The sequence below is a fragment of the Phoxinus phoxinus genome (assembly GCF_949152265.1).
Source record: "Phoxinus phoxinus genome assembly, chromosome: 12".
NCBI classification, from domain to species: Eukaryota; Metazoa; Chordata; class Actinopteri; order Cypriniformes; family Leuciscidae; genus Phoxinus; species Phoxinus phoxinus.
In genome coordinates, this window is record NC_136887.1 from 27,845,068 (window position 1) to 27,858,247 (window position 13,180).

At 36.6% G+C, this 13,180-nt stretch overlaps 1 protein-coding gene across 2 annotated transcripts in view; it reads right to left on the reverse strand.

Annotated features, from left to right (window-relative positions):
• The window catches only part of LOC307007758 (A disintegrin and metalloproteinase with thrombospondin motifs 2), a 149,099-nt gene that overhangs the window by 84,716 nt on the left and 51,203 nt on the right, over positions 1-13,180 (reverse strand). For both annotated transcript variants that reach the window (XM_079630072.1, XM_079630073.1), the window contains exon 3: positions 3,613-3,784. In XM_079630072.1, coding sequence (XP_079486198.1) covers positions 3,613-3,784 — 172 coding nt within the window. The remainder of the gene's footprint in view (positions 1-3,612; positions 3,785-13,180) is intronic.

Here is a 13,180-nt window from a genome sequence, read left to right on the forward strand (position 1 = left end):
CATGATGTTTTCAAGTTTTCCCTGGAGCGCAATAAGTGGGCATATCGTATTCAAATAACTTGACAAGTTGACGTCATCTAGTCAGAGAAAAAGCTTCGGTCTTCTAACGATTCATAAAAATGACTCCGAGTCGACTCTTACTTTTGAAAAACAATAACTTTATATACGGTGCACTTTCATATTTCAAACTTTGCAGGATGTTTTTGTTCACTTAGATCTATGTTACACACAACATGAAAGGTAAATTTCAAAATTCCATAATAGGTGCCCTTTAAAACAATGTAAAACATATGTTGACATAACTTATTGATGTCATCCTACAACCAGTTTCATTTTCCATTTAAAGTCTGTGTGAACTGGAAGTTGCAAACGACTTTTCTCCAGTGTTGTGACGTATTTCCAAGTGAAAAGGAATATTGAACAGAGGGCAGGGTTTTACTTTAGCACTCCTCCTCTCCATCTCTCACACATAGCAGACTAACGGTTTGAGGGGAGTGTTTTCAACCCAAGCCGTCAAACTGACGTCATCAGAAAAGGAACGTCATTCCAGACCGGAAGTAACATTTCAGACTTTGATTAAAGATTACCACGGCAAACAATTTTTTTCTTTGTATTAACTTGCACGGATTAATTGTTCACCACAAGACTAGTAATATGCGCTAACAAAGTAAATAGGGTCCATTTTGATTTCATGTCGACTTTAAATGTAAAATGTGACCATTGTTTATATGATAAAATAATTTTTTTAATTTTGACACAAATATACAAATTTATATGATATACTTTATCAGATATCTGAATAATGATGGCAAATAAGGTGGCAAAATCAAAGGTTAAAGTTTTAGTTTATTATTTTTTCATTTTTTGATAAAAAACTTTACATATTACATATCTATTACATAAATATATAGTGAAATATTAAATATATGTATGTTTATATTAGTGCTGTCCATCAATTAAAAAAATGAACTAGATTAATCACATATTTTTTCTGTGATTAATCGCCGTTAAAAACATTTACGTTTTAAATATAAGTTTTTATAAGTTTTAATATTGTATAATGTAATAATTTCACAATTAATCTCCAAATTAATTTAGAAACAACATAAAGACTTTAAAAGATTTTGTGTTTAATGGCATTCATTATTGTTTAATATTTATTGTTAATTATTGTTTATTATTATTTAATGGCATTTATTGTTAACATTTTTTATGAATGAAGGCCAGTATCAGATTCTAATACAGCTACTGATGTCTCAATGAAATATATATTTTTTACATTAATTAAACATTACATAGATTTTTAATCATGTAAACGGGTAATTGAAAGCTATACATTTTTTAACATTTATTAGGCTTCAAAAAATATAACAACTTTTAATATAAGTGAACTTAAAACAATATTCATATAAACCCATAATAAATGTCATATTTACCTGCGCCCTGTGAAATACAGGAATTTAATAAAGTTATCGAACAGACTGCATACAGCCTGCAACAGCACATAAAAATTGTGCTAAAAATAAAATGTTTATTTTTTGTACAAATATTAAATCTAAACAGTGCAACATGCAATGCAATTATTTAGTTGCACTAATGAATTCATACTATACATTATGCAAAAACAAAAGGTAAACATTTTCCCCCATAATCAAACAGGAAGTAGGCTAGACCATTTTTTAAAAAATGTTTTTATTAATAAAATCTGTTATCTGCTTCTGTATTCATTTCATAATCAAATATTATTTATCTGTGATTTTTTATTTGAATGTTTTTAGTAAGCAGCTACAGTAAACGGGTTGTTATGAAGAACCAATATTTAATTGCATAATTGTTTATTTGCATGTGAAACAGATATTTTTTTCCCATATGGCTGACAAGAAATGAAACCAAATGTTGTTGTTCTTTTGCATGTTGTTTTCCATCTGAAATGAAGCATCTTATCTTTATCTATTTTTCAACAAAACAAAAACCCACAAATAGAAATCCTATATGTAAAGGCTGTATTGAAGGTGCAAAGTGTAAAAAAAATTCATATGAATGCATTAAAGGGCCTATAGTCGCTAACTGCAGAGGACTTTAGACAACAGATGTACTTACATGCAGCATGGGTTGAAAGCGTGCAATAGCTTAGCCATAAACACATTTTAAGAGGAGGAAAATACAGCTGAAACTTGACTACCTTGTGCACGCAGAGAGCAATTGAAGAAAGGCTTAGAATCGATTTTCTATCTCCTGAATAGGTACATGACCAAATGGTGCTAATAACATCTCCTCTAGAAGAACTGCTGGGCAGAGCTGCAAAATGTCACTTGTAAGCATTCAATTGACAGCATGGTTAAATGCTCAAAAGCTTCCTAAATCTTAAAGTTGCCTTTAAGAAAAAGAAAGAAAGACTTTCTAATCAAGCCTTTTTATGTAAAGACATTTTTGATTCTTTGTGGTATGACATTTAAATTACTTACTGTCATTATGAAGGATTATTATCACATATCAGATAAACAGCTCAAATTAGATTTATATATATGAGACACAAAATGAAAATAAGAACTACCTGCATGCGTAAACATGTAACGAATAAGTAAGAAAAAATATGATTAAGATCCTGGTACACTTTTATTCTATGGTGAATGGCAAGAGCTGTCAATGTGAGTGATCAATCCAAGAGCACGCATTCTGTAAAACAGTCGCCGATTGGTCTTTAATCATCGTCCCTATACTCACTTACACACCCACCATACCTGAGATCTAGTTTCTATTCATTGACATCATTGCCATAATCGTGACCGAACGGATCTTGGATGTCTCATAGCTTTAGCAAAGCAGCATGTAAATGCCACTCTTATGATAATTATTTCAAGATCTACACGCCATGTTATGTTGTGTTTGGGCGTATTTGAATCGAGAGTACCTGCTCTAAATAAATTTCAGCAATCGACTATGGTTTACTAATGTTTGGGGAAGCTACAAACCAAAACGCAGCCCAAGAGCCGCATGTGTATACTGTTTACTTGGTTTTGTTTGGCCTAACTAAACATTTCTGCTTGTTGTATTCTGCTAGTTGAGACTTATCCAACGATATATGACACACAATGTTATGTATGATGATAAATGCTGAATTTGTTTTTATCGGTTTACCCGTCGTGCAAGCTCTTACCAGTCAAACTAGGCCTCGGGTAGATAACGTCGCGGACTCGCGTGTGCGACAGGCAGGCATCTGATAAGCTATTTCTCTTTTTATAATCTAGATGATAAAACACGCATTCTGTTGGCAGCAATTTAACACAGCTGTAACGTATAGTAACTTGGACTTGGAACTATCCTTTAATTACTATTTTGGAAAAGATTACTCTGTTACTAAAAAAGCAATCAAATTACAGTAACGCGTTACTAAGTAATGCGTTACTGCCCAACAATGAATAAGACACATAATGTCGGACTGGGCAGCATGTGGACGATTATCCAAACAGAGAAACCCAAGCTGACCAGAGGCCTCTGAGTCTTTGAGTTAACTAAGCATGTCATATGGTACAACTACATAACACAAAAGTGACTGCACAATTTACAGGTTAGCATAAACACTAGTATGAGAAGGTGCTGATCAGGACTTACCTCTTGAATGAAAGTCTGCAGCTAGTGGGCTAACAGGAGGCTTCTTCAGGGCGGCAGAACGGTACACAATGTGAGAACGGCCACCGTTCTCTTCCTCCTGCTCCATCACATGATGTCCCGTTTCCACTGGCTCAATGAAAAACTCCTCCAGCTCAGTTCTGATCATCCCTGCCTGTGAGAAGAAAAAAACTGATAAATACAGTGTGCCAAACTTATACTATCATTACAATACCATAATATCTGATATGCTCTAGACATCTTGTGATAAATCGAGTGACACAGAGAATAAAGGACTCATGCCAGATGTTTGTTAGGTTGAATCCTTGCTGATGAGAGGAAGACATTTCCAGTCCTTCTTTGTAGCCTTGAGAAAGTACTTAACTTGTCTACGCTAATTATTTCCTTCATGTAAATAAAGGGCAATAAAACAGGCATAACCCTATATTTGCACCGTTTCATCCAAAAAAAGCTAGTAGAGAAGAGCTCAACCAAATAATATATTCATCTGATTGACAAGGTTTGGTAACAAGCTTTTGATCAAAGGGCAGAATGCATTTGATTTAAAAAAATTGTAAAAATAGTAAATCTGTGAAATATTATTACCATTCAAAATAACTGTTTCCTATTTTAATACATTTTAAAAGGTAGCTAATATATTCCTGTGATGACAAAGCTGAATTTTCAACAAATTACTCCAGTCCTCAGTGTCACATCATCCTTCAGAAAGCAAACTAAAATGCTGAATTTGTGCTCAAAAAACATTTCTTATTTGTGTATTGATAATCTATCATAAACAGTTGTTCTGCGTAATATTTTGTGGAAACCATGATACATTTTTTTCAGGTTTCTTTCTTAAATAGGAAATGTAAAAATATTTTTACGGTTACTTAAAAAAGTGTCCTTGCTGCGCAAAAGTATTATTTATTTATTTATTTGTTAAAATTACTGACCCCAAACTTTTGAGTGATAGTGTATACTGTTACAATGAATTCAACAAGAAAAAAACTAACAAAAACAGATAATGCCCAAAATGGAACGAGTTACACTTCGTGAACCAATGAAATAATTAGGCTACTCTTTTCTTCTGTGTGTGTTATATCTTGATTATTTGCAATTTTACGCAACCATTTCCATTTTAGCACCTTCTTATTCCTAATAGCCTACTGCCCCACTGCACAATCCAGAACCCTCCTCCAGGCAAACTTTAACACATATCGCTGAAAACCTCTTTTCTGCTTTCAGACTCTAAAAGGTTTAGTGTACCCTTAGGCCCCGTTTCACCTGCTTTGAGACACATTACTCCCACCGATATCCACCCTAAGTCAGTCAAATCTCAATTTTACTTCCACACCTGATTTAGGATAATTTCTTCAAACACCAGCTGCATCTTAAACACAAGGACATTTATAACAGGAGTGGCTCTGAATCAGCTGTGGCAGATATGAGGTAGAAACTGGATTTCAGGAGCACCCCAGAGAGTGATACGCTACAATGATTCCCAGAGGAGACGGATCGTCTGTCTCTTCTTATGGCTGGAGTACTGTTGCAGATGTGCATGGTGTGAACCACGCCATGGATTCGGCTGACGCTTGCAGCCACCTGCCATTAAAATCTTAGCCCATTAACGCCCCGATTTTTCCCACAAATGTCTTAGACTTTTTGCCCCTTTCATGCTTTTTCAAGAGCAATTTTCACATCTAGATGATTTCAAGATTATAATTGATATTCAAGATTAGCGAAAAGAGGAGGCGTGTTCCGGCGCAAACGCTCCCTGGTGCTATTTTGGAGTTTAAAAAAACAATTCCGCCACTGACCAGGAAAAACCTAGTGCTTGGCCATTATGTAGCGTGTGAACAATGCGCATACACTTTGATTCTCTAATCTAAACGGACTCAGCAGTTTTCATTTTTGCAAATCATACATTATTGCAAGGAACCATATTAACACACGAGGGAAATCATTGTTGTGTCCATGTAGATGTGAAAAAATAGGCATAAATCTAGCTTACACATTTACCCTAATTATTATACGCATGTTTAACCAAAGCTAATTTGGGTGGGTTTCTCGCATCCCCATACATTGTCACTGCTGTCTTTTACGGCCCTGACGAGAACGTTGGTCTCCTCGGCTATGAACCGCTCCTGGCGTGCGCCTGGCAAATTCGCCGTTATAATAGCAATCCACCATGGAACAAGCGCGCCTGCTCTTAAAGGGAATGTGAGAGGATGCTCTGATTGGTTTATTTCACGTTACGCCCAAACCACACCTATGAATAATGAAGCTACTTCAGACCAACCCATTTTAGATTTGCGTCAGGCGCAAGAGTCATTTATCCCGCCGGTATAATAGCAACAGCGCCCGGGATACGCCCACAAAGTTACTTGCGTTTCGCGTTTGATACTTGCGTTTCAGATCGTTAAAATAGGGCCCATATAGTTCATCAATTGGCCTGTCAGGTGCATATGACATTTAAGTGCATAACGTTTAAGTCCAGTGCATAGTTTTTATTTTACAGCCATCTGTAAATGTTATAAATTCCTGCAACTATTGCTATTTAACAATAGTCATTTGTTCACTGAACATGAACCAATGTTGCCAGGTTTTGCTAGAGAAATAAGCCACCCGGACTGATAAAACAAGCCCAGACTAAATGACCCCTGGTTTTGGGTGGAAGGGCATACGCATATTCTGCATTGGGCACCCCCATGCATCCATTTGAAAGAGATTTTGAGTATCCTCTGCCAAAAACATAGTTCCTTTTTGTTCCTTTTTCAAAAAGGTCCTTCAACTCTCCTGGCATGTCATTCAAGGACCAAATAACCATCTCAACACATAAATTAACGTTGAATTATTGTCCACAAATCTCATAAAACCGGTAAACTCATGCCACCATCTAAATTAGATTATCTACAAATTTGTGTGTATTGATGGCTATGAATTGTATTATAAAAAAAAAATAAAAAAAGTCTTATTGTTACATCAAAACAGCTTGTAATGGCAAAAAGATGCTGAATCAATTTGAGATCAGATGAGATGTCAAAATGGACTAAAAAGTTAAAGTCAGTTACACTTGCTTACTCGATCTCTCACACAACCCCACTCTATAAGCTTAAATGAACAATGAGTGATTACTATGGGTGTTGTGTAGTGATACATAGAACCGTTGTGTGAAGTGGTCACATAACCGTGTTTTATCGTGAATAAAACGCAGCTATTGACCAGTCAGAATCAAGCAATGGAACTGTTTTATAAAATAAAATAAAATATATGTGATATAATATTGAATTTCAATTCATATATTTAATATTATAGATACAATTTTATATAAAAATCACATTTTATTTTTAGAGTGTACTACTGTATATCTCAGACATTTCAGATTATGTGACAGTTTGATTGTAATTAATTCTGATAATCATTGATTCAGTTCTCATTTATGGCTGGATTTAACCTTTTACTCACTGCAATCAGATGTTGTGAGACATTTCTCCCTACTGTCACACACCACATAGGTCGTAATCCCTTGGTTGGCCAGTGTGCGTAAACCACCCAAGCATCAGTGGCTTAGAATAAGTGCATGTCAGTTGTAGCTTTTACACGGGCCACTGCAAATGACGGTTTCTAGACATGATTCACACCGAAAGGAGACTGAGGAGGGAGCCGTCACCGCCCAAGCTGAGCACAGTTGGAGTTTACTGTGCAAAAACATACTAAAAGATCCATATGTCAGCCTGAGTTATGTAAGCCATCTCAGAAGGGCATCTACCCTGGATGACCTTCTCTTCGTGAGAGGGAGAAGAGGAGAAGGAAAGAGACAGAGAGTGGAAAAGGAAGGAAGAGGAAGGAAAGGTAGAAAGTAGAAGCAGGAAGGCCAGAGGGCAAGATGTATCTTGTCAGAAGGGTGAAAGAGTAGCACCTGATGCTAGTGACAGGAGAGTGAGAGATAAAAATGTCAAGCGGAGGTGCTAACACGCAGTGTCAGGTAATCTTTCTTTCTCTTGCTCACTCCATGCGCTCTCTAGCTCCTTGCCCCAAAACAAGCATTCGTAAAATTGCCAGTCACTCTCCTTAATTCCATCTGTCTGTTTAGACAACTGGTAATTACCAGTCCTGCTGACTGCATCTATGCAGCATCCATAAGGGAAATCTCACATCACACACACATGAGCATAAATTCATGCCCCAGGCATGCTCCGCATGCACGCTGTCATTGTTTGTCCTCTCACCTTGACATCTTAGACAGGAATGGCTGAATGATCTGGTGGTGAGCATGCACTGAGAATAACATGATCATATTAGAGTTGCATGAGTTTCTGTGCATAAATCTGTTGCATAAATGTAGCTGTGATCAGTGTGTGGTTACCATAAAAGTGTAACATTTTATATTTAAAATTAAACAACATTTATATCACATTATAAAATGTTAAATATTATACATTTATTATATTAACATATAATAAATAAAAAGGTTTAACATAATAATTTTGAATACACACTAACAGTCAAAAGTTATAACAAAATAAAAAATGTAAGCAGCAAAAACGTTTTTGTTGTTGTTGTTGTTGCTTTGTGATAATTGTGGCAAGCAGTGGTAGAGCACAGTCTCGGGTACCCCCGGCCTGCGAAGGGCGATGGGGGTATGTGGCAAGCAGGGCGGGGCCGAGACAGTGGAAACGGAGTGAGACCACCGGCCTGAGGGAGTGACGCCACACTGGTCTCGAGTCCCACGGAGGAGCTCAGGAAGGATAAGAGGAGGAGTGACGACAGTCCAAGACGAGAGAGGACCAAGCCGGGACTTTACGTTTTGTTTTAGTTTAAGAGGCAGTTGTCTGTGAGGGGCTGTCGCGTTACTTTCATTTTGTTGTTTATGTTTATTACTATTAAAGTTACGTTAATCGTTTGCCGGTTCAAGTCTTCTCCTTCCCTTGGCCTTGAACATCATTACAGTAATAAGAAATCTTTCTTCAGCCGCAGATCAGCATATATAAAGATTTCAGAAGGATCATGTGGTAAAAACGGGTCTTCGTGCATGAAAATATAGATTCTTGAAAAAATGTGAATGGAAATTCGGAAATGTCCTAATCTTTCAAACATATGAGACTATCAAACAATGTACACAAAAACTAATTAAATATGGCTAGGGCAACATACGCAAACAATTATGGTCCGGCACTGTCAGTGCTATGAGTTATGACTGAGGCTTCTGTGCCGGGTATAATGAAGGCCTACGGAAGGACTGACTGTGATGTACTGTACTTATATTATAAATCAAGTTTTGATCTGCCCATTTAGAAACTCAGGTGATGCAGCTCACAGAACCTGTCAAAGTTCAGAGAGACAAACTATTGATCAAAAAGAGATCCAAAGAGATGCCAGTTTTATGGAACAGAGTCTGGAATTCAGCTGCATTTCTGAGAAACTCTGAGAGAAGGCGTACTGTCTCTGTTTGTGTATCACTCTCGGTTCATCCCTTCATCTCTAGGCCTTGCTGATGGATCTACACTGTGGCTCCTGCTCTGGAATACCAAACAGAGGAAGTGCGGCGCGCACTGTGAGGGAGGAAAGATGACGCGAGGGACTCTGAGACACGGATGTATCGATTGTTGAAGGGAGAGGCAAGGAAGGGAGAGGGGACCGGACAAGTCTGTGCTGTCCCTTCAGCTCTCAGAGGAGATGCTGAATAAAACATCAGAGGCCTGCTGGAGTCGAAAGAACACTGTGTTCACTTCCAAGATGGGATTTAGGAGACAAAGACAGAGTGGGCAGGTAGAAACAGACCAAGGGCTAAAATGGCTGCTCGTCTTGGGTCTTCTCTGTTTGCTCACTTATTCAAGTTCAGTGGATGAGTGCAAAGCAATTTAGAAGAAAGCCAAGAGGTCTGTCAGGATGGATAGAGAGCCAAAGCCTAGAAGTTGAAGACAGTCTCTTAGCTTGGTTCATGACTTTTGATACGAGAAAAAAAAGCCTTCATGCTCACATCACAAGGCCAATGATCAGCTGTTTTGTTCAAGGACAGATTATTTCCCTGCTTAGAATCGGGCACCAGCCCTTTCCTGCTGCAATTGTGAGATCAAAATAATGTAAAAATAGAAAGAAACTACTTTAGTATAATTAACTCGTGATGCAATAGTAGGCTATTGTGATTTTTTCAGGATTTTTTGTTTTGTATATAGTTATTCAAAACTATATACTGTATAAAGTAATATATACTCACATGCTCACATTCATAAAAAGTCTTTCATTTTTTATAACCTCCAATAAACGCGGCCTATAAATGATTAGCGGTAGATGCTTCAGTCGCCTCTCTACTGCAATCTTGGCCCATTTCTAGCTTGAAAAAGCTTCCAGATCACTGATAATCTTTGGTTTTCATTTTACCACTGTTTTCTTCAAAATCCACCAAATATTTTCAATGAGATTTACATCTGAAGACTATACAGGCCACTCAAGAACATTCTACGACTGATGCCTGAACCAAGCTTAAGTAGATTTGAATGTATAGGCTACTTTGGCTGTCCTGCAGGAAAGTCCATTGATCATCAAACTTCAATCTCCGCACAGAGGGCATCACCATCTTTGAAAAAATGGCTTGATACAAAACATTCATGATGTCCTTTATACAGTCAAGATTTACACTTCCTGCAACATAACCCCCATAATAAAGTTATTAAAGGTGCAGTATGTAAGAATGACTAGTGGTCGAAATGTGCTGCAGTTCAAATTCAAAATATGCCCCCTCCTCCTCAGACATGAAGGTCACGCGGATTGCCAGTTTGAGGACACACAACAGAAACGAGCACAGTTGACAATGTAAGCCGAGGAGACTTACGACTTACTTATGACTAGGGCTGCACAATTTGGGGAAAATGTCATATTGCAATTATTGAGGTCAATATTGCGATATAATAAACAAATGGTTTCATGAGTCAACTTGTACAATGACTTGTTGGCTACTGTTTTTATTATTGCTTGACACAAATTTCACGATTTCAATTCAAATCTTGTGATTTGATTCCGATCTTGATTCAATATCGATTAATTTGAATAAACATTAGGTAGCCTATCAGTAGATACATGTACATTTTTCTCAAGAAAAAAAAAAATCTTGCCTAATGGTGTGAACATAAAGAGAGCCCTGCCAGCTGAATTATTATTAAAGTGGTTATATAATGTGATTTTTACTAGGCTATAATAACAACGTTACAATATTTTAATGATAAGTAAAAATATAATAAATATTTAATATAGTGCACATATTTAACAACGTACTGAGGGTGATTAAATTATGGGATAATTTTTGGGTGAACTAACCCTTTAAACCAGCATTGAAAAGGGGTTGAATAATTATGTCAGCTGTATTACAAAAAAAATGCATTACATTATATATTGACATTATCACTTTTAATTTGTCACTAAACTGTTTTAGATGCTATTTTTACAGGGGGGTTGAATTGTTTGATTGCAACTGTATATATGCCCTGTATATATAGGCTATATATAGACTCCAAACTCTCTTAATATATCAGATGTATAATAATATACAGTATAATGGTATAACTATAGATCTAAAGGGGCACTTACCCTATCATCCTGTCATTGGTGTTATTAAATACATGTTGAGTGTGTGTTATTAATTATGTTCTTTATAGCAAAACAAATAACTGCTTCTAATGTAGCGTTAATACAAGTACCCTATTGTACTCTTACAGCAGTCATACAATGATATTTTGCAGAAAGCAAAGTGAAAATGTCTTTATATAACCAAATCTAATGCTGCAGACAGACTGTGAAAACAAATGTCCAGAGCAATTTGTGCAAATATAGTACAGTGCAGTCAGAAAACTAGCTTTGTGACATAAACTGTTATTAGATAAATATCTGTGGTCTGCAGCATACAAGCTGCTCACTTGATGCCTTATTTGATAGAAATGTGTTTCTTCTTAATGAAATAGGCAGTTAGCATTTGCACAAGATGTAAAATCTTTTTTGAAAGATGTAACAGGATGGTTTCCATGGCACCACCTATGTATTTCAAGGTGAGCAGGACCTAAAAAAAGACTAACCGTGACTTTGAGCAGTGGGGAGACTGCCAGTTAGTGGCACATCACTATGACACATTAGATAAGACAACTTTCTGTATCACAATGAAAAATACTGAAAAAATGAGAGGGGATACAATCCAGAATATATTGCAACTTTTACACTGCGATCTCAGAAATGTATATTACTAAAAACTGCAAAAAACTAAAAATAATAACGCAAAATGCCACATGAGACCTTGAATTGTTGCAGGGATTTTACCACGGTTAATTTGCAAAGTGAATCCCCTTTTAACCCCTGTAAAATCACTGTAATGTAAGGTCTTGAAGGGCCATCCATTGACCCCTGATGGAGCCCTTTGAACATGGCTTAACCAATACGATTTTCGAGCCGCAACTATCCATTTTATAATACATGTTTTAATTTTAACTTTGTAACTTATCCTTATGATGTAGGCCTATCTAAGGTCTAATATTCCACAAATCATCCCCACCCTTAAATCCTATCTCATGCATTTTATAAGAGCTTATAGAGGCTTTATACTATGTTGTTAAGAAACCGTGACCTGGGATTCAATAGCAATCAATTGGAAAAATGTTGTGTTCCGCTTTAAGGTCTAATCCTGTTCTATCATATCTCTCTCAGCCTGTCAGAGACCATCTGATTTAAGACTGTCCCTGACCTTATGGCGACAGCATAAGGGGAGAGAAGGCAGCACTGTGGAAGACTAAGAATTAATTTAAAGGTTTGAATACAGTTAGCTGTATGAACTGCAGTAATTATCTAGTGTGAGAGAACGATGCTTTGTGCATTCAGAAAACAAGGGGAGGAGAGAGAGTCTCCCTGAGCAAATAAGGCGGGGCATAAATCTCTATTTGTCTCTCTCTCTGTCTGTCTGTCCCTCTCTCTCTCTTTCTCTCTCTCTCTCTCACACACACACACACACACACACACACACACACACACACACACACACACACACACACACACACACACACACACACACACACACACACACACACACACACACACACACCTACACACACACACACACACACACACACACACACACACAGGAATGAAATAATTCAGTAGGTGCACACTGATTCACCTTGATTTTCAGACACAATAACAAACAATGAGGTTGAATAACAGATGATCTGCAATTTGAAAAACGCTTTAAATTCTTCAGGGAATTGAAGGACCAAATTCCTTCTAAGCTTAAAATAAAACTGTAAAAATGTAATCAAATTGCAATATTTTTTTGTTTGTTTTCCAGTACACTATCTGAACAAGACAAATTAATTTGAAAAGCAAAATTGCAAGTTGAAACTTTAAGGGGATATGTATTGTTTTATTTTGTAAATCATTTATAATGGTTATTTTTTTTATTTGTATACCTTATTGAAAAATTATGTCTTGTATGCATAAAAAAAATCATAAATTTAACATGTTTCTATGCATAAATAGGATGAGGTTTGTGCTTAAATCTAATACACATTATATATAGTGTGTGTGTGTGTGTGTG